Source organism: Equus caballus, chromosome 12, assembly GCF_041296265.1.
Source record: "Equus caballus isolate H_3958 breed thoroughbred chromosome 12, TB-T2T, whole genome shotgun sequence".
NCBI lineage: Eukaryota > Metazoa > Chordata > Mammalia > Perissodactyla > Equidae > Equus > Equus caballus.
The window spans coordinates 41,151,560-41,173,178 of record NC_091695.1 but is presented as its reverse complement, the minus strand read 5'-3'; the positions used below and the strand labels follow the sequence as shown (position 1 = coordinate 41,173,178).

The 21,619-nt window shown below is 44.5% G+C and overlaps 1 protein-coding gene across 3 annotated transcripts in view; it reads right to left on the bottom strand.

The window, feature by feature from the left end:
* Window positions 1–2,429: 2,429 nt before the first annotated feature.
* Window positions 2,430–21,619, bottom strand: part of RTN3 (reticulon 3) — a 62,662-nt gene continuing 43,472 nt past the window's right edge. For all 3 annotated transcript variants that reach the window (XM_023654264.2, XM_070228832.1, XM_023654263.2), the window contains 6 exons: window positions 9,986–10,193; window positions 7,835–7,973; window positions 7,353–7,422; window positions 6,842–6,888; window positions 5,964–6,022; window positions 2,430–4,534 (listed from right to left, as the gene is read on the bottom strand). In XM_023654264.2, the coding sequence (XP_023510032.1) occupies window positions 4,489–4,534; window positions 5,964–6,022; window positions 6,842–6,888; window positions 7,353–7,422; window positions 7,835–7,973; window positions 9,986–10,193 (569 nt within the window). In that variant the 3' untranslated portion in view covers window positions 2,430–4,488. The remainder of the gene's footprint in view (window positions 4,535–5,963; window positions 6,023–6,841; window positions 6,889–7,352; window positions 7,423–7,834; window positions 7,974–9,985; window positions 10,194–21,619) is intronic.

Below are 21,619 nucleotides of genomic sequence, written 5' to 3'. Positions count from 1 at the left end.
CGCGATCTCCCAGGCAGGTCCGAGAGGGATGTGTAGATTCATTCTCCCGTGGAGAACACGTGGCCCCGAGATCAGGCCCTTTTTGCTCTTTGTATTTTATTTTGAAACTGTATTTAATGCTTTTATATGAAAGGGGGAGGGGCGGAGAGAGCTGTCCCGGTCACCCTTATGTGCAAATGTCTTATTTATTATGCGTGTATCAGAGATAAGCTGTGAGGTGGTGGAGGAAAGACCTAAAGGAAGGAGCAAAGACAGAGGCTGGGATGGGAGGACCCCAAACACCCCAGACTGTGTGACTCTCCAGGCCTCTCCTCCAGGCTCTGGGCCCCACTGTCTTGCTCTTCGCATAACCTGGCCAGTTCCTTTGGTCGAAAAGCCTGAGAGCACGGAGTTCAGAGGGAGGGGCTTAAGGCCTGGGTCGGGAGGAGGGGACCCGGCCCGGGGGGCTGCCTCTATGGGTAGGAAAGCAGAGAGCGAAGAGGAAGCCCTTCCTCTCGTCCCAGCCCCCAGGCCAGAGCTCAAGGTTCAAGTGCCTCGGGCCCAGTCCCTTTGACTTCTAGATTGGGAACTGGATTTTATACCACGGATTTTATAGCATTTTTATATAATTCAAGACGATCAGAGTTGGAAAGACCTTGGAGACCAATTAGTACTCATCCCCACCCCTCTTGCAGATAGGTGAAATGAAGCCCAGGAACGGAAATGATCACACAGCCAGGTAGGAACAGCACGAGAACTAGAATAAAAATCTCAACTCCCAATTCAGTGTTCTTTGCCACTACGCCACACTGCCTTCCCATCTCTGCTAAGTGGCTAGAATTTCTTTCCCCATAAGGCCTGCCAAGGGCTGGCACGTGCTGGGCGCTGCAGGCCATCACAGTGCGGTCGTGACCTCCTGGGGATGGCAAAGAGCTGCCCTCGGCCTTGGAAGGAGCATCACAGGGGAGCTCTTGCCACCACAATTTCGGCTGGAGGGTGCGGGCAGCAGCCTTCTCCATCAGAACTCCAGAAGTGGGGCTGGCCGCCATCTGGCCCAAGGCCTCCCCAGTAGGGCCAGGGCCCTGGCATTGTATTCTTTGTTCTTCATGCCACCAGGAATTCAGGAAAGACTGCATGGTCTGTCAGTTGAGAATTCCCAGTGAGTTGGGACCTCCCGGGTTTTGAAGCAGCATTAAAAGCTTGAGAACAGGCATTATGGATGGCACCAGGCTGGGCACTGCCATTCTTTTATTTTCTTTCATGCATGTTGTTTTCAGCTTGACATTCTACCACTTTTGCCACTCTGCCTGCTCAAAAACAGCAGGCGAGTTGGGGCAACCCATTAGAGTCAGCCAAGTCCACCGCCCAAGTTTAGGGGAGCCGGGCTGAAGGCGGCTAGGGAGTGGTTGCTCCCCTCCATCGGTGGGCAGCCAGCCTTAGGAGCACAGGAGCGGGTGTCTTCATGGAGAGGCAACCCGAGCCCTCCAGCGGTTCTAAGTGTGGCCGCCCAACCAGCAGCCTCACCTTAGGAACTTAGTAGAAATGCAGTCTTGGGCCCCGCCTCACAGAATCAGAAGCTGGCGTGGGGCCCAGTGACCCACTCTGATCAGCCCCCCAGGGAGCCTGAGGCACAGGGACGTTCTGAGCGCCCATGGTCTAGGACGTGCCACTGTACTGACTCCTACTTTTGATGGCAGCTGTGGCCTTGTGGGTTGGGGTCAGGGGTCAGGAGGTCATCTCTAGCTGGGCCTCCTTGCCTCGGGAGTCTGACAGGAACAGGTGAAGCTTCATGAATTTTTTGTTAATGGTATGCTTGCTATTAGGGCCAATATGTAAATGTTACTCTGAATACATATTTATATACCATGTTAGTGACATTATTCAAACATTTGTATGCCTATTTGTGAAGTTGTTTGCATCAGTTATTTTTTAAATTTCAGCCTAAGTTTTCTAAGAGGTATGTTGAATAAATTTAAAAAATCCAGCTGAAGGGTCACGGCAGCCTTAGTTTTGGAGAAGAGCAAATCCGAGGTGAGTTCTGTCAGCAGAGACCTGATGTGTGGAGGTCTGATGTGTTTGCTGTCCTTGGGGGCTGACAACTGAATCGCAGGGACTGGGGGGTTTGCAGGCCGCCTCTTGTCGCGGGCGGGGAACCCTCCTAGGTTGGCGTGAGGCTGAACTGGGATAACAGACCTGTCTGGCCACTTCCACTCCTCATCTTCCTCCTAAGGCCACCTCTTAGAGGGTCTCATTTCCATTCAGAAACCAAATGCACACTTTTGCTCCACTATGGAAATTCCACAATCTGGGGAATCATTCCCAGTATTGACTACGAGTCACTTTTTAAAGCCTCAAAAGTGGAGTAGGGGTGGGGCCGGTGGCAGCCTTGTCTGGTTCTTACTTTACCCAAACTGTGTATAAAGAATAAAGTTAGCAGAATGACACCACGGTCACTGTGTTGTTGCTTTTTTTATTAATAACACATCAATTTGCAGTTTTACAGGAACCAACATTCAAGCTCCTTAGGTGCTACTGTATTTTTATGTTGCACGCACATATACGCACACAGTTTCATTAGTAATTTTTCATCTATAGGTTTTTCTTAAAAAAAAAAATTCCCGTGTGGCACAAAGATCTGTCCAATTATCTAAACACAGCAGTAACAAAACGAGAGCTGGGTGTGGAGGCTTCCAGTGCAGAATAAGGTCCTTTGGAGGGGAAGCCCAAAGTGATGAGCAGTGCTCTGACTTCCTGGGAGGGCAAAGGACGGGGATGGAGAATGCATTTCCTACTAGGACATGAAATCAGGTTAAAAATCGAGAAGGATGTGGAAAGGGGGCTAAGGAAATAAGAGAAGTAAGGCAAAGGTACCTTTTACTCATCTAAAGTCCTAAGTAATTTTCCCAAAAAAGTGGAAAACTTCCTTCCGCTCCTTCTACAGAGTTGCGGTCCATCGGAGATTGTAGCCCTTACTTTAAAGTCACCAGCGCATATTCCCTCTGGATTATCATGACTACGAGTTAGAATCTGAAGGAACTCACAGACGACTTTTTTTCCAAGTTTACCGAATGTTCATGTTGGAAGGGGAGGGAGATGCTTATCAGCCTCAAAGGGAATCAAAGATGCCCAACCGCGCTCCATCCATGCCAGCCCGAGCTGCTCCTGTGCACGGAGCCCATCAGCACAGGCTCACCCGGCCTGGCTGCCCTCACTTAAAGCTTAGGTTTTGGAAAACACTCTCAAAAGGAGCACCCCGGGCCAGGGCAGAGGGGCTATATGTGCCTGAAAACGAAAGGAGCCCTCAAAACATAACACACACCCAGTAAGCTAGCCTCAAAGTCAAAACTCCATGTGAACCACAAAATGCACTTCCTACGCTAATGTGTGGTCTCTCGACCACAGACACACACGGTCTCCTCTCAAGCCAGCTCGGCTGTGGTCCTTCGGGCAACGTGATGAGCAAAGGTTAAAGATGTAGCTGCGAAGGAGGGAGCCGTAGGGAAAAGATCAAGAAAAAAGGCCTTTAGTACAGTTTCTGTAATTCACCTCTTGAGAACGTTTCCCCCCCACGGACTGAGGATTACAATAACTCAACAACTGAGGAGCCCGCATGCAGAGTAGTTTTTTCTCTAACAAGTTTACAGCAGTGTACAGCAGTTACAGACATTTATTTCATAATAAGAAAAGTACAACCATATTTATTAAACTTGAGGTGAGGTGGGTAGGAAAGAGGGAGGAAAGCACATTCAGGGAAGAGTTCTCAAACTCAAGCTCAGAACTGCTGCCCAACAGAAATGACAGAGACAGCACCTTCCCAAACGGTGGAGCCCGCCTTCCCTGGGCTGAGGGGGCGGGAGCAGTCTCAGCAGGGCTCCGGGGACTCCCTCTCCAGCCCCCCTTTCTGTTTCCATTCTTGGTCATCGATGGCATTCTGGGAATCAGGAGTCACTGTTACCACCCAGAAGTCCCTGGGAGTTGGAGGTTCCAGCATTCAGTGAAGAAGAGGACTATACAGGAGGAGCTGCTCACACTGGGGGGCAGGAAGACGGGAGCGAGGGCACCCCACTCTTGTCCCAGATAATTTCTTCAGAAGTTAATCATTATTTCTTAACTTAAATATAACGGCAAAACTATGATGGGAAGCTGACTGGTCCTTGAAAACGGAACAGGAGGACCCAAGAGATGTGTTTCAGCTTTCGTTTTCTCCTTTCCCTCCCACCTTTCCCCTCTCAAGCTACAGGCAAAAGCTCCACCACTGACGTACTGATTTATCCTATTCAATTGATTCTTTCGGGTTCTAAGATATCAGTTCTTTTTTTAATCCAACAATTCTTGTGCTTGATACTGCGGGTAAAGGGAAAGGAGGGGAGAAACACCAAATTAAAAAAAAAAAAAGCATGGAATGCAGGCTCAAGCTGACACTGAGCACGTTCCTTCATAGTACAAGTAACAACGTTATAACTATTAAATGGTGTTTTAGTAATGGTTGCATTTCTGGTTTCCATGTACTTAGTCTGCCTTTTTTTTTGCGATTCCAGGTAGTTTTGCTTGGATCCTATTGAGGAAAAGAAAAAAAAGGTGAAAACACAGCTATTACATTAGTTCTAGGTTTTTCCTCTAACAGTGATGCTAGAAGATAGTCCAGGACTTGCTGGAGCAGCGTGAGAAACATTCCCTCACTTCCGCAGGGCGGCTGGATGAGGGAGCAGGGGCCGAGACTGGTCTGGGAGGAGCTCAGAGGTCCACCCAGATCCACTCCAGCTCCTGCCGCCGCTGCCTGCTGCTGGCCTTTCACTGCCAGAACCTCGGGTCCTTCACTGGGGTTCCAGAGAAGAGTAAGGGGTGTCTGGGCATAATGCCTGCTGCCTGTGCTCTACACACTGGCAGTGCAAGAGCCACTTCTCTGGGAAGGCCAGGTCACCCACGAGTGCCACAAAAGGAACCAGGAGTCAAGGGTCAAGGAGATACATAAAAAAACTAACCAGAGGAGCTGGCAGTAGTCCCCAGCCCCTCACAGGACACCACAGCTGCCCTTCACCGTGTTCATTAAGGTCATTCACATCCCTCAGCTAATGGGAAAGCTCCTTCCCACAGCAGGGGCCCCGTCAGCTGACACCCCTCATCAAGACACCAGGTTTAGGGCTAAGCTGTGACCATCTTTCACGATCAGGAGCAACCAGCAACCAGATACGTACTTGTGCTAACTGTCCTTGCCTGGTTTTAGCTCCAATGCGTATCTAAAATAGCAAAAGAGCAAGTACAGACCCTGACATCCAGCCAGAGCTGTCTGGATGTGGTCACAATTTCCTCTTATCAAAGCTGGAAAAAGCACTAAAATCTGGGGTGTGAAAGGGATGCAGGGGGGCCCACAAAGGGGATGTGATTGTTTGCCATGTTTTGTTTCTTAAAGAATATCTGAATACGAAAAAATGTTGACATTTTAATCTGAAGCATTGGGTTCATAGTGTCTGCTATAAATTCAGAATTAAAAAAAAGAAAACAGTTCCTTGATACAGGGAGTCATAAAAATGTCTATCAATATTTTATTACTTGATTTAAATACTAAATTAGTTTAAAAAAAGAGGAAAACAGAGGGATCTGGTAGTCTTAAAAAGAGGTAGTGTAAACCCTTAACTCATGTATTTTACTAAAACTTTTGTTTCTGGAAAAAGAAGGAAGAGTTTGGCTTAAAACTGACAAACTATGTGAAAATAAATGAAGGTGGAGACAACCATGAACATTTAAAAGCCAGTCCAAAAGGCACACTGGTTCTGATTCCATTCACCCTTATTAATCTAAGATACGAAGGACGGTTTTTTAAAGAAGTGGATGAAGTACTTTCTAGTCAAATCAAACTATTAACCGAGGTTTTTTTTCAGCGTGAAAATTACTTTCTTTAGCATCAGCATTTTACACAGGGGACTAAAAATAATCGGGGGGAAAAGCACACGTCTCGATGAAATTTGGAACCTATGCGTACTCACTTTTCAACGATCGACTTGGTCTGATCGCGGGCGATGCCAACATAGTGATCAATCTGGGTCTTTAAAGGAAGGAAAAGCGACTCAGTTGTGGCGACACAGAGATTAACAATCTTCCTGAAGGTAACGTTCTTTTGTCTAGTTTAACCACTTTTTAAAAACACTATTGAATATTCTCGAGAATAAAAATAACGCCCAATTTTAAAAAGCATTTTAAAATTATGCCAGAAACACCGCATGCTCTGTTGAAGTCAGACTACTCCTTTCTCTCGCAGGGGTAAGTCTCACTTGCTAGGTCTTCTTTAGGGACACCAGAGTATGGCATTTTCTGAATACCAGAAACTGTGTCTAACCTATATTCTGTCATCACAAATGTGTTTTGGCTCTTAAGTAAGACTAATTCATTTAACATCAAAAAGCCATAAATAAAGTCAGCTGACGGATGACTTACTCCATGAGAACAGCGTCACAGCACGCAGTATACTCTACACCCCACCCACAACGCAAGCAGCTGTTCACACCGATGGAGTCCCATAATAGTCTTAATAGTTTACATTTCTTTTTAAAAGACACCAGCTTTTATTTATTTAAGCATTTTTCAACTTTTTTTTTAAACAGATAAGCACCCATGTGATAAAACCTCAAAAGGCACAACGAGGCATAAAAGCAAGTCTCCTCTCATCCTTCTCCCTCCTAGACATTCAGTTTCTCTCCTTGGAGAAAACCACTGACAGCGGTTTCTTATAGGCAGCTGACTTACAAAATGAGACACTAGAAATGGTTAGAAAAAGACTGCTCCAAACTTTCAATGCCTAAAACATGAACTAACAACTAGTCATACAACAACTGGTATATCCTATTTGAAACAGACAAACGCTTACCTTGTACTTCTCATAGACAATTGGAACGCTGAAAACGAGCAGTTCGGCTGTAGGACAGAATCACAGGACACGGCATGTATAAATGTCAGACAGTCATAAAGTCTCAAGATTCAAGTAACACAGACACTTCTCCTCTTGCAACAGAAACAGCTCTTCAATATGAGAAACCCTGGCGACAGCTCTCAATTAAGGACAGTCAGATGTAGGTACACAGATGCTTTCTTTGTACCACAAATAATTTCCGAATTATGAAAATGGTTTCTAGAAGTAAAATCCCCAAATTTAAGCCGAATCCAGACAAGTTCCCTTTCTTCTGGCTGTTTTGCTATTTCTTTATAGTTAGGACCATTTAATACACAGACGGCCATAAACACAGGTTCCTCCACTCAGGTCTGTGCGGAAGCTGAAGGCTGGGCCACACGGGGGAGGGACGCCCTGGGGAGCAGTCCCTTCGCTCTCACTCTTACCAATCACTTCAAAGAGCGCAGAGCCACACTCCTTGCTCCCTTACCAAGAATCAGGAGGGTGATTCCATTGAAGACAGCGCCAACATAGGTCATCAGCCACATGAAGACAGCCAGCTGTGAAGGCCAACGTCAGAGGGTTAGCAGGAATAACCACAAGGCGAAACTCAGGGGAGCCGATGCCATTCTCCTCTAGCTAAGTCTGCGTAAGGTAATAATCTCAGAATGAAGGCCACCCCATTTGCACTATACAGTTGAGGGTGCATGAGAGAAGTCTGTAGTTCGTTTCGGCCTGAAGGACAGACCGCCCTTGCGTTTCTGTCAATTACATCAGTGCTGTTCTGATGTTAGTTCTCAGGGTGCAGGGGACGCCTTCTCTAGTCACTCCCATGCCCACTTCTACAGGCCGATGGAGATAAGCATACATTCTTCTGTCTGATAAAACCCTATGTACTGCTTTTCCTTTGAATCACAACCTCACCCCTGGTTTTCCTCAGCCTCATCACCAAAAGCTGTAGAAACAACTAACCTTCAAGGAGTCGACCAGATCTTCCACCAGAAAGAGACGGATGATGAGCTTCAGGGCCCGGTTGACGTGCACCAGGGCGGCATTGACGTAATTATGGAAAGCTTCCGAGGACAGAGTGATGTCCACATCCAGGTAGGCTCTTCCGGGAGAAGAAACAACAGTCACACATTGGACCAGGAAGGAAAGGATCTCTTTGTTAGCAGGGCGATAGGGCGATTCTTCAGAGTGAAAGCCCCCAAGGGTGCCTTTTAAAAACCTGTAGGGGCATTTTTTGCTGTCCTGGGAGGGGTGGGGGCACCACTGTCATCTAGTGGGCAGAGGCAAAGACGCCAGATGCCTGCAAAGGATGGGACAGTCACACACGTCAAAGAACCGCCTCTCCTACGTCCTGCTTAACTTTTACTGCCCCAGAGGAAGTTCATGAAGGTGAGCCATTTATAATCATCAAGAGCCCAGAAGACAGAAAAACAAGGTTATATTTTCCCCACGGTTTTAACATATCCTGAATCTTCTAAAATTGTATTTTGTTTATGCTAAAACTATACGATGATGGTTTTCACCATTTTGGAAAATCACATCTGTATTAGAGATTACACATGTAGGTGCAAATACCTGATGTCTTTATTGTTTCTTTGGTGTAGTCATGTCCAAGCAATTAAATATTGACTGGAATACATATTATTTTATTATAAATGGCTTTCTGTGTTATGGCTCCTTTATATTACAATTATAATCTATTTTTGTTTATAGATATATTATCTATGAATTTCATTTCAAAGTGATAAAGGAGGAATTATAAAATATTTGTTAAAAAAGAAAAAGGAGAGGGGCTGGCCCCGTGGCTGAGTGGTTTAGTCCGCGCTCTGCTGCCGGCGGCCCCGTGTTTCATTGGTTCGAATCCTGGGCGCGGACATGGCACTGCTCATCAAACCACGCTGAGGCAGCGTCCCATATGCCACAACTAGAAGGACCCACAACGAAGAATATACAACTATGTACCGGGGGGCTTTGGGGAGAAAAAGGAAAAAATAAAACCTTAAAAAAAAAAAAAAAGAAAGAAAAAGGAGAGTGGAGATAGTAAGTTTGATAGTGCTGAAAACTAGAGGAAAAGACGGACAGACTCAGGTTCTGTTCCCAGATGACTACAGAACTGAGACGTAACCGTGCTCACAACTTGTCCCCTCAGGCAGAACTTCCTGAGCGCCCGGGGCCGGGTGCGGGCTATCCCGGGAGAGGAGGCTGCCTTTGCCTCAAAGAGCACACAGCCTTGCAGGAAAAACAGCAGAGTAACAGGCACATTTTTCTTTCTGATTTATTACGAAAATATTTACTACCAAACACAAAAGTTATAAAAATTAGATGTTATAATTCAAACATCTTAGCAAAACACATTTTATAAATAAATCTACAAGGGTGTCACGCAAAAGGGAAAAAAATCCTGCTGAGACATAACGACTTTGTGGGCACTCACTCATTCAACCACCGTCAATTTGTTAAAACTAATTTGCAAGAACTTTTTCAAGGCCACAGGGTTTAAATCATGCCTTCTGTTTCCTCTGAGAGAAAACACAAGGACCAGAGCGACAGCTAGACAGCTGTGTGTCATGGTCCTGAGGGTCACGGCAGGGCTTCCTCCTCTGTGAGAAAAGGGTTTTAAAAAAACTGTCATTTGCTAATTTTAAATGGATTTCCGTGAGGAAAACATTTGTTAAAGTTACAGCACAGCCAGAAAAGCCAGCAACTGGATTCCAGAAATGCACAACCTACTGACTTCATCAAGACCGCCAAGCCTCAATACCAAGATTTCAAAGCTGTTTGCAGATTTAACTCTGGGGGGCCCACCGGTGTACCCGGGACCCCTCTAACTGAGCACTGCTCCAGATGCTCTGCCGCCCTGACTCTGCTCAGGGAATTTAGACCGTCCTCTTGAGTCTTAAAGTGTGAGCTTCTAGTTTGTCCAAAGGTCTTGGCTCTAACTCGGTCACCTCTTCAGGCGGCCCCAAGGTTCCCAGCTGACGTTTCCTGCCACCGACCAGCCGCATTAGGCCCTGGGATTCTTGAGTGTTAGTCAGGGCTGACTTCTAGCCCTGACCAGCCTCAGCGAACTCCTTCACTAAACTGCAGAGCGTTACTCGTGATACTTCAACTCACTTGAATGGATGGCCTTCTTCTGACTTCTGTACAGCCTGGATGACAGACTTGTAGACCCTGAAGCTGATGGTGACAGAGAGAAGAGCCAGGATGAGGTAGGAAACCACACTGATGACACTGAAAGCTGCCAGGGAAAGCAGCACGATCAGCGTGGTGCCAAAGACAAACCCAGTCTTCTTCACATCTCGCCAGAAAATCAGATCGTGCACTGCCAAAGAAAAGGGAACAGAGTTACATAAACGCCCACGAGCCACAAGGCCAGGGAGGCTCGCGGCTGAGCAGCACGACGCTGCACAGAGGTCCAGGAGCACCCTCCCTAGGAGAATCTCATCAGTGGAATCACACCAGGACTGGGGTGAGCATTTACACTGCAAAGGGTTCCTCTGGCTTCCGGATAGGTTTACAGAAACTTAGGAACTTATGTTTTAGGGATGGCCACTTAAGTACAACGGGGTAAAGTGTCACTGACTTTAAACGTTTCAGCAGAAAGGATGGTAGAGCAAGTCTGGTAAAATCTTCATGTACTGTTGACTAAATTAAGCAAACCATGCCTACAAAATAGTTGGGTCAACAGACTACAAAACCATCTAACTTAAAACGTATCAATTGGGGTGGTGGCAGAGAGAGTGGAGAATAAAAATAAACCAAGCCCTATCAGTGTTAGTCACAATGAAACACCAGTCCCTGTGTTCATCCGAAGAGAACTCAGGAAGCACTATGGGTAGGGGACCACACAGTTATCTAAACCATGATACTTCTGAAAATGAAGTATTCATAACTATTAAACTATTCATAACTGTTAGGAGACAGGTACAGACCAAGACTGCCCCAGGCAAGTGGGTTCCATGGTTGGAAAACTGGAAAGATCTAAGTTCTTCTACTTAAAGACACCTCAAAAACTGGGTGTAAGCTGCTAGCCATCTCCGCCCGGCAATGACAGTGCATTTGATTTCCACCTGTGACGGCGAACGTCCACGCTCACAGCCCTGTCGCAAGTTTCTTCTTTGCTCCTTGCTTATAACGAAGAGCACGGGCTTTGGAGCTGGAGAGACATCAGTTTGAGCCCGGGTAATTTTTAGCCATCTTACCTTAAATAACCTTTCTAAACCCTGTTTTCTCTAAAACAAAGAAAGTGATACCTACTCCCTGGAGTTGTTTTAAGCATTCTATCAGGCTAATGCATGCAGCATGCTGAGCACTGCAAACGACACGCAGTAAACGCTCAAATTTTAACTACAATCAAGATATGGTTTGCCTGGAAGACTGACTGACGGTTAAATGAACTCGAATCTGATTCAAGCTGAGCCACTGGCACCTAATTCTTCCCCATATTCAGCTACAATACTCTCCTCTGAAGCCTGAGCTTGCTAGAGCCAAAGGAACCCAACCTGAAACTAAGAAAACACTCAAGAGATGCTGGTTGTACAGAACAAATCATCACTGGCTCCGCGAGTCCGGCGATGGGATGTGACTTACCAGGAGAAAGAAGAGCTATCGCGATCCCTGATGGGAAGCCGAGGGTCCCAGACAGAGATGCTACAAAGGAGAGAAGGCAACGGAGGCCCACCTGATGGAAGAGGAACGCTGAAGAGGATGCTGCGTGTTCACGAGAGCAAACACTAAGCGGGAGAGTTCCCACAGCCAGAGTCCAGGTGCATCCACACCACGGTTCACACGGCTCCAAGAGCAATCGCAACACGGAAGGCTTAGAGGACCGAGAGCAGGTCCGCACCGAGTGCTGAGTCACGGAGCAAACTGACCCATGCGCCTCCTGATGGAACGCCCCGGGAGGGACGCAACATCACTTCTGGGCTATTCCTGCCAAAATCATAACCCGAGTCTAACGAGAAAACACCAGACAAACCCAGATTGAGAAATAGTTTACAAAACAACTGGCCTGTATTCTTCAAAAATATCAATGTTGTGAAAGACAAGGAAAACTGGAAGAACTTTTTCAGATTAAGAGTAAGGAGACTCGACAACAGATAGGTGCAAAGTGTGGTCATACACTGGACGCTGGATAAAGGGATAAAAATAGTCATAAAGGACATCCCTGGGACAGCTGACACCATTTGAATGGGGACTACATAATTGATACAAGTACTGTATCAATGTTAAATTTCCTAAATTTGGTAAGTGTACTGCGGCTATGTAAAAGACACACAAATTCGTGTCTGAGAGAAACACACTCCAAGTATTTAGGGGTAAAGCGGCCGGATGTTTTCAACCAGCTCGTACATGGTTCAGGAAAACACACGTATCTGGAGAGGGGGGAGGGAGTAATAAAGCGAAAGTGGACAAATGTCAACAAGTGGTGAACTAGAGCAAAGGTTACATGGGAGTTTTTTGGATTACGCTTGCAATTCTTTAAGTTTGAAATATTTGAAAGACAGAAAGAGAACAATCAAGAAAAGCTTGGAGCATAAGGCTGGGGCCCAGAGAGAAAAAGATCTTGATGCATCAGAGAAGGAAAATGGGATAAAAACACTGGCCTAAATGCAAACCTACCTTTGGGCAAGTTAGAAAAAGCCACCCTGTTCCCATGAACTCTACTGCCACCTGCTGGAAAAGAGTCATAAGAAATACTCAAAGCTACAGAGCCCACTCACGGGAACGGCCCCCCTAGGTATGCAGCACATACTTACAGAACAGTGGAGAAGGCCGTGGGCTTGGCCTTCAAATCAGCAGTAGAATTATGGTCTGGGCTGGAAGGCGGACACACCATTTAAAAGGGGGACAATGGAGGGAAAGCCAGGCAAAGATGGCTCGATACAGTAAGCCTCCGTCTGGGACGCTCCCCTCCACAACTTCCCGTGGCTGCTCCTTGACTTCATGCAGGTCCTGGTTCAGGGATTCCTCCTCAGAGACGGCCCATCCCAAGGTCCCCTCCTTTCATCACTCCCCATCTCCCCGTCCTGCTTTATCTTCCTCCCTAGCACGTATCACTATATTTATTTACAGCGGGCTCTTCTCATCTGTTGCTGAACGCTTAAACGCCTAAGCTAACGGCCAAGAGACAGCAAAACCACGCTCTCCTGTGCTTCCCGATAACCCCTCTCCATCAGGACAAGTGTCTGCACCTGCGTCCTGCTAAGGACAGTGGGCCAAGGATCCTGAGTACACAATACCAAAGAAAGGACACTGGCATAGTCTGGAGACATGATCCTCTCTGAGTCTTGAGGAAGAGACAGGAGGATGAAACATATGAGGAAAAAGCAAGACAGTTTCAGTGTTTCTTTCATAACCAGGAAACCAAGAGGCTGCCATGGTTTGATTCCATGAAATGCTCCTTCAGTCTTCTGTCATCCATCTGCTCCTACTACCTCAGCAGAGGACTTTTTAAAACAGGAAATTCCTCACTTTCAATGCGTTCTCTTTCCTTCCTTTCCCAGCCTGCTCTTCTTCCAGCAAGCTCTAATCAGATGCCTACCATGTGGCAGGCAGGTTCTAGGCACTGGGAAGAGAACCCACCAGTAAATAAGGCAAACAAGAGCCTTTCTGACGCTCTGGTGGGGAAGGAGGTGATGAACAACAAACGAGCTCCCAGAGGCCTGTAAGGACACAGACCCACTGCGCTACGATGAGGATAATGTGCATGCAGATGTGCGTGTGCGGACGGCGGTCAGGAAAAGCCTCTTTGAGGAGACGACGTTAAAGGTGAGACACGAAGGATGAGGAGCTGGTCACGCAAAAGCAGGGGAGGGTGTTCTAGGCTTGAGGACACACACACAAGGACTCTTGGCGGGGCGGGGGGCTGTCGGGCATGGCTTGGGAAAGGTCAGAAGGCCAGTGTGGATGGTACGGAGTGAGTGGGGGGAGTGTGGTGGAAGATAACAGCTGCAGAGACTGGCAGGGCTGGATCATGGAGCCCTGCCTCAGAGCAGGGTAAGGAGCTCACGGTAAGGATTTTACCTCAGGCGAAACGGTGAGTCACTAAAGGACGTCACGCAGGGGAATAACACGCTATATTCCATTTTTAAAAAAGCAGTTTTCCTGCGGTACAGAAAGTGGATTGGCGTGGGGCACGAGTGCAGGCAGGAGGGAGCGGAGTGGACAGATCTGAACCACATCTGGGGGCAGAACAGGCAGAACTTGGTGATGAACTGGATGCAGGATGTGACGGGAAGAACTGTGGATGACCCCTGGGTTTGGAGCCTGAGCAAATGGATGGATGTGGTGTCATTTACTGAGATGAGGAGGAGCAGAGTACAGAACATGTTAACTCTGGGATGGACGTCTAGAGATATCCCTTATTAAAGAAGGTGGTTAGACCTGCCAGTGTGGAGCACACAGGATAGTTCTGAGCTGGAGAAACACAACCGGAAGTGACCAGCACACAAACAATGTTTAAAGTCCTGGGGAAGGATGCGGTTCCCTAGTACTGACAGGGAGGGAGGCCCAGGTCTTCATTCTGAGGTGCTCCAATATTCACAAGTGAGTACGAGCAGGGAGCTAGCGAAGGAAACAGGAAACACCGAGTGTGGTGGGGGATAACCAGGAGGGTCCGGTCTCACAGAAGCTGACAGGAGTGCCTGGAGGAGGGCGTGGGAACTGCCTCATCCTGCCGCGCTTGACTAAGGAAAAAAGTGACCCTGGACTTGGCAAGATGGAGATGGCTGGTGATCTGAACAAAGGTGCTCAGTGGAGGGACAGGAACACGAGCAACTGGAGGGAGCTGGAGGAATTAGTGCTGAGACGTGGAGGCAGTGTGAGAAACGCCTGAGAAACACGTGAAGGGGAGCAGAGCCACGTGGAGCCAGGGAACGGTTTTTAAAGATGAGAAACACGGCAGCATGCTTACATGCAGATGCAGACAAGGAGAGGGAGCAGAAGCAGTGAAGTCCAGGAAAGGGTGGGTGGCGGTGCAGAGTCCAGGTGAAGGGGCCGCTCCTTGTCAGAGTCAGGCACAGAAGAGGACGAGGAGAGACACAGGCCCACCACAGGGCTGGAGACTGGAAGAAGAGGGGTTGCTTTCTCAATAAAAAGGAGCTGAGATCATCAGGTGGGGTCGGGGCAAGGGGGAGAAGCAGGTTTACAGAGAGAGAGAGAGAGAGAGAGAGAGAGAGACAGAGAGAGAGAGGAAATGATTGTTTCAGAAAAGTGAGAAAATGTCTTAAAACTCTTAGAGTAAACCTTTGTGGCCTTAGGTTACGCAACGGTTTCTCAGATGTGACACCAAAAGCACGAGTGCCAAAAGAAAAAATAAACTGGACTGCATCAAAAATAAAAACCTTTGTGCTCTAAATGGTACCAAGCAAGTGACAGGAAAACTCAGAGAATGAGAAAATACCTTTGCAAATTACAGAACTGATAAGGTATTTGTGTCCAGAATATGTAAGAATATATAAAGAATTATAACAAAAAGAAAAATAGCCCAACTGAAAAATGAACAAGGAATCTGAATAGACATTTCTCCAAAGATAGACAAATGGCCAATAAGCACATAAAAACATGCTCAACATCATTAGTCATCAGGGAAACGCAAATCAAAACCACAACGAACTCACTAGGATGGTTTTAACAGAAAACAGTAACAAATACTGGCAAGGATGTGGAACTCTCATACATTCCTAGTGGGGACGAAAAATGGTGCAGCCACTTTGGAAAACAATTTGGCAACTCCTCAAAAAGTTAAACAGAATTATTATATGACCCAGCAATTCCACTCTTAGGAAAATACCTGAGAGAAATAAAAACACATGACAACACAAAACTTGGTGTACACCAACGTTCACAGAAGCATTAATCATAATAGCCAAAAAGTAGAAACAATCCAAACTTCCACCAACTGATAGTGGACAAATAAAATGTAGTATATCCATACTATGAATTATTATTCAGTAACAAAAAGGCACGAAGTTCCAATGCCACTTGCTACAACATGAATAAAACTTGAAAATGTTAGGCTAAGTGAAAGAAGCCTATTATAAAAGACCACATATTCTATGATTCCATTTATATAAAACATCCAAAATAAAAAATCTATAGAGATAGAAAATAGATTAGTGGTCGTTTAGAGCTGTGGTGTTGGTCATGGGAAATGGGGAATGACTGCTAATGGGTATGGGGTTTCTTTTTTGTGGGAGGACTAAAATGTCTAAAATTGGATAGTGGTGATGGTAAAAAATATTTAGCTGTACACTTTAAACAGATAAATTGCATGGTATGTGAGTTATATCTCAATAAAAACGTTAAAAAATGTGCAATTATAGTCAGAGTTCAACACTGCACTCTCAATAACTGATAGAACAAGTAGACAGAAAATCAATAAGGAGATAGAAGACTTGAATTCTATTAACCAATTTGACCTTCTTGACATTTATAGAACACTCCACACATCAGCAGAATATATATTCTTTTCAAGTACATGTGGAACATTTACCAAGATAAACCAGATCCTGGGCCATGAGACAGCCCTGATAAATTTACAAGGATTCAAGTCACTTTTATGTTTTCTGACTACAAGATAATTACCTTAGAAACAGTAACAGACAGATATTGGGAAAAACCCCAACATTTGTAAACTAAACAACCCATGAATTGAAGAAATCAACATGGAAATTAGAAAGTTTTTTGAACCGAATGAAAATAAAAATTCCCTAAAGCAGGACATAGTATGAAAGTGTCTATAACAGGAAAGAAGACGACAAATCAGTGATCTCAGCTTCAACCTTAAAAAACTAGAAAAAGAATAACTTGAATCCCAAGTAAACAGAAGACAGGAAATAATGAAAATCAAAGCACAAATCAATGAAAGAGGTAACAGAAAAATGAGAGAAAAATCAATGAAACCAAAATTGGTTCCTTGAGAATATCAATAAAATAAATAGAACTCTAGCTAGACCGATCAAGAAACAGTGAAAGAATACACAAATTGCCAACATCAGGAATAAGAGAGGTGACATCACTACGGATTCTACAGACGCTAAAAGGATGATAAACGAATATCATGAACAATGTTATGCCAATAAATTAGACAATTTCGACAAAGTGGACAAATTCCTACAAAGACCCAAACTACCAAAACGCAAGAAATAGGTAAACCAAAAAGCCCCACATCTATTAAAGAAATAAAACTTACAGATAAAGTGCTTCCCACACAGAAACCTCCAAGCCCCCGTGGCATCACTGGGGAATTCTGCCAAACATTAAACAAGAAATCATACCAATTCTACACAAATTCTCCAGAAAAATGAAGAGAAGGTAATATTTTCCAACACACTTTATAAGGCCAGCAGTACCCTGATCCCAAAACTAGATAAAGACATTACAGGAAGAGAAAACTACAGACTAATATTGTTTATGGACACAGATGCAAAAATTCTTTTCTTTAAATTATTATTTATTATTATTTTTTTGGTGAGGAAGATTGTCCCTGAGCTAACATCTGCATCAATCTTTCTCTATTTTTTTGTATGTGGGACGCTACCACAGCATGGCTCGCGAACCCCAGGTTGCTGAAGTGAAGCATTTGAACTTAACCACTACACCACTGGGCCAGCCCCAAATGCAGAAATTCTTTTTTTTTTTTTTTTTTTAAAGATTTTATTTCTTTTTTCCTTTTTCTCCCCAAAGCCCCCCGGTACATAGTTATATATTCTTTGTTGTGGGTCCTTCTAGTTGTGGCATGTGGGACGCTGCCTCAGTGTGGTTTGATGAGCAGTGTCATGTCCGCGCCCAGGATTCGAACCAACGAAACACTGGGCCGCCTGCAGCGGAGCGCGCGAACTTAACCGCTCGGCCACGGGGCCAGCCCCAAATGCAGAAATTCTTAACGGATATTTTGCAAATCAAACCCAACAATATAGAAAAAGAATACATGATGACCAAGTGGTGTTTTTCACAAAAATGCAAGACTGGCTTAATATTTATAAATCATTTAATATAATTCACCATATTGACAAACTGAAAAAGAACAACCATATGATCTCCTCGAAAGATACAGAAAAGGTATTTAACAAAATCCAAGATCCCCTCTGATAAAACCTCTCCAGCAAACTAGATTATAGAAAGGAGTTTTCCTCAAATTGATAATGGGAATCTACAAGAAACGTCATGTTTAATGAAAGAAGGCAAGGATGTTCTCTCTCACCACGTCTATTGAAGACTGTATTAGAGGTTCTGGCCACTGTAGTAAGTCAAGAAAAAGAAATAAAAGGGGGCTGGCCTGATGGTGCAGCAGTTAAGTGCGCACGTTCCGCTTTGGTGGCCTGGGGTTTGCTGGTTCGGATCCTGGGTGCGGACATGGCACTGCTTGGCAAGCCATGCTGTGGTAGGCGTCCCACATATAAAGGAGAGGAAGATGGGTATGGACGTTAGCTCAGGGCCAGTCTTCCTCAGCAAAAAGAGGAGGATTGGCAGCAGATGTTAGCTCAGGGCTAATCTTCCTCAAAAAAAAAGATGAAGTAAAACTGTCATTATTCACAGAGGCATGATGGCCTACGTGGAATACCTGATGGAATCTACAAAAAGCTATTAGAATAAGGTTGCAGGATACAAAATCAATTCTATTTCCATCTATTAGTATTAACCAATCAAAAATTTAATTAAAAATAGCATGAAAATATGGAATATTTAGGTACAAATCTGACAAAAGATGTTTAAGACCTGTACAGTGAAATCTATAAAATACTGCCGAGAGAAACCAACGAAGACCTAAATTAATGGAAAGCTATACTGTTTTCATGGGTTAAAAGTCTCAAAATTGCTAAGGTGTTAACTGTCCCCAAATTTATCTATAATTCTATGTAATTCCAATCAGAATCTCAGTAGGTTTTTTCCGTAGAAATGGACAAACTGATTCTAAAACTCCTATGGAAAAGACCTAGAAGAGCCAAAACGACCTTGAAAAAGAACAAAGGTCAAGGACTAACAATGTCTGGTTTCAAGATATCTAAGGCTACCATTATCAAGATGGTGTAGTATTGACCTAAAGACAGACAACAGAGCAATGGAATGGTAACAAAGTCCAGAAACAGCCACGTATGCGGACAAACTATTTCTCGACAAAGTTGCAGAGATGACCCAGTGGAGAAATAAGAGTCTTTTCAACAAACGGTGTCAGAACAACTGGATACCCATAAGCAAAAAAAGAACTTTGATCAGTATCTCACATGACATGCAAAAGTTCACACAAAACGATCACAGACAAATGTAAAATCTAGTACTATGTAATTACGCGAAGAAAATCTTGTGCCCTTGGATTAGGAAAGATTTCTTATATAAAACAATAAACATCTGGTACATAGAAAAAATCGACAAATTCTATTTCATCAAAATTTAAAACTTCTGCTCTTTTTGAAAGATACTGTTAAGAGAATAAAAAGATAAGCCACAGACTGGAGAAAGTATTTGAAAAAATATACTGATAAATGACTTGTTTCCAGAATATATATATATATATATATATATTATGTATGTATTTTCTACCACTCAAAAATAAACACAATAAAAACTCGTCAAAAATTTAAACAAACCTTTCCTCAAAGATGATACATGGATGGCAGGTAAACACGTGAAAAGATGCTCAACATCATTACTCATCAGGGAAACGCAAATTCAAACCGCAATGAGCTCCCACTATGCACCTGGTAGAACGTCTAGATTTAAAAGACCGACCACACCAAGTGTTGGCAAGGATACAGAGGAAGCGGGACTCTCACACAGGCTACTCGGAATGTAAAATAATGCAAACCACTTTGAAAAGCAATTTGGCAGTTTCTTACAAAGTTAAATACAACTATCCTATGATCCAGCCATTTCACTCCCCAAGTATTTACTCAAGAGAAAAGAATATATTATGTTCTATAAAGATTAGCACATGAACATTTACAGCAGCTTTATTCGCAAAATAAGCAACACTGAAAATTAAAAATGTCAGCAAAAAGCGAAAACAAATGTCCATCAACAGATGGTATATCCATACAATAGAATACTACTCAGCAGTACACTCATCAACATGGAGGAATCTCAAAATGATTCAGCTGAGTGAAAGGAGCCAGACCAAAAAAAAGAGTACATACTCTATGATTCCATACGTATATAATTCTAGAAAACACAAAGCAATCCAGCGATAGCAAACAGATCCGTGGTCGTCTGGCAGGAGGGAGCACAACGAGGCACAGTGAAGCGCCTGTGTGATGGAGATGTTCACTACCTTGACTGTGGCGAGTTTCACAGGTGTCTACATAGGTGAAAACTTCTCAAATCGTGTATTCTAAATATGTACAATTTACTGCATATCACTTATACCCCAATAAGATGGTCTTTTAAAAAAGTTAAATGATCACATGGTAATATTTTTGGTCTTCAAGTGTTTAACAAATTAAAAACTTGATGCGTGAGACAGAACTGGAGGCAAAGGAAGAACAATAATGTACGGTAAAACCTTTTAATTTGAAGTCTTTTACTAGGAACTCAAACTTCATAATAATCTAACTATCCCAAGCTTGTACTGTATTGTCTATAAAAGCGTCTGCTAAAATAATCAACAGTGTAAGCAACATGCCCGGGGGAAGGACTCCTTAACAGTTTCCTGATCCCTCAAACTACTCAGAAGCACCATTTTTAAACAATTTATGTATAAAATCTTATTTAAAAATGACCGACAAAGAAAACTTCACTCTAGAAATCTGGTTACTGTGTCAGAGAAGCACCTACGGTCCTTTCATTACCAGAGATGATTACGGAAGACACAGTTAGACGCAGCTTTAGGTACAACTGTGTGCTAAGGGATGTTGACTTTAGAGATTATCCCAGCATTCTCTTTGGAGCCCCTTCACACCTTCTGGCTTCCATTTGGCCCCAGATCCCTACCTGGTGACACACTTTATCCCCCGCTTTAGAGACATGACAGCAAAGAACAAACTCTGCCCCAGACTGTCTCGGTTTGCGCCCTCTTCCATTTACTAACCCTGTGATTTTCGGAAGACACTTAACGTCTCTGTGCCTCGGGTTCCTCATCTGTAAATGGGACAATGCAGTATCTGCTCTATCGGGATGCTGCCAAGATCAAACAGGTCAACGTGCAGAAGTGCTGAGATCAGGCAGTAATGCAACACGAGCTATTACTATTCTCACTTCACTGCCAATCCCTGCTACAAGCATAACGCAAAACTGAAGAACTAAAGTGAAAATCTAAAGAGAAGTACAGATTTTTCCCCTCTCCTTTCTGTTGCTAACAAGATACTGAGAGAGAAGATCGGGGGATTACAAGGGACCCTTTCAACCAATCAGCTCCTTCTATCTATTTTACCTATCAAGCTTCCACATAGAATTTCCTATGGAAGAAAGGCTGCGCCGTCAGCACTATGATTAAACAAAGAGAATGATGTGTAAAAGGTCGGGGTGGGGCAGAGGGGGCTAGCATAGATTGCGGAGCTATCAACACACAGGCGGGAATGTGAAGCCACGGGAACAGAAGAGATCACTCAGGAGCATCTCATAGTACCTCAAACTCCTCACATCAAAGAACCCATTATCTCCCCCGGCCACTGCTCCCTGTTCAGAAAATGGTGCTAGCATCTGCCCAGTGACTCAAGACAGGGATACGGAAATAGGGCTCACTCTCCCGTCTCCCTTATCCGCCCACTCAAACAGCAAGGCCTGACAGAGTCTACCTTCTTGAATCTACCC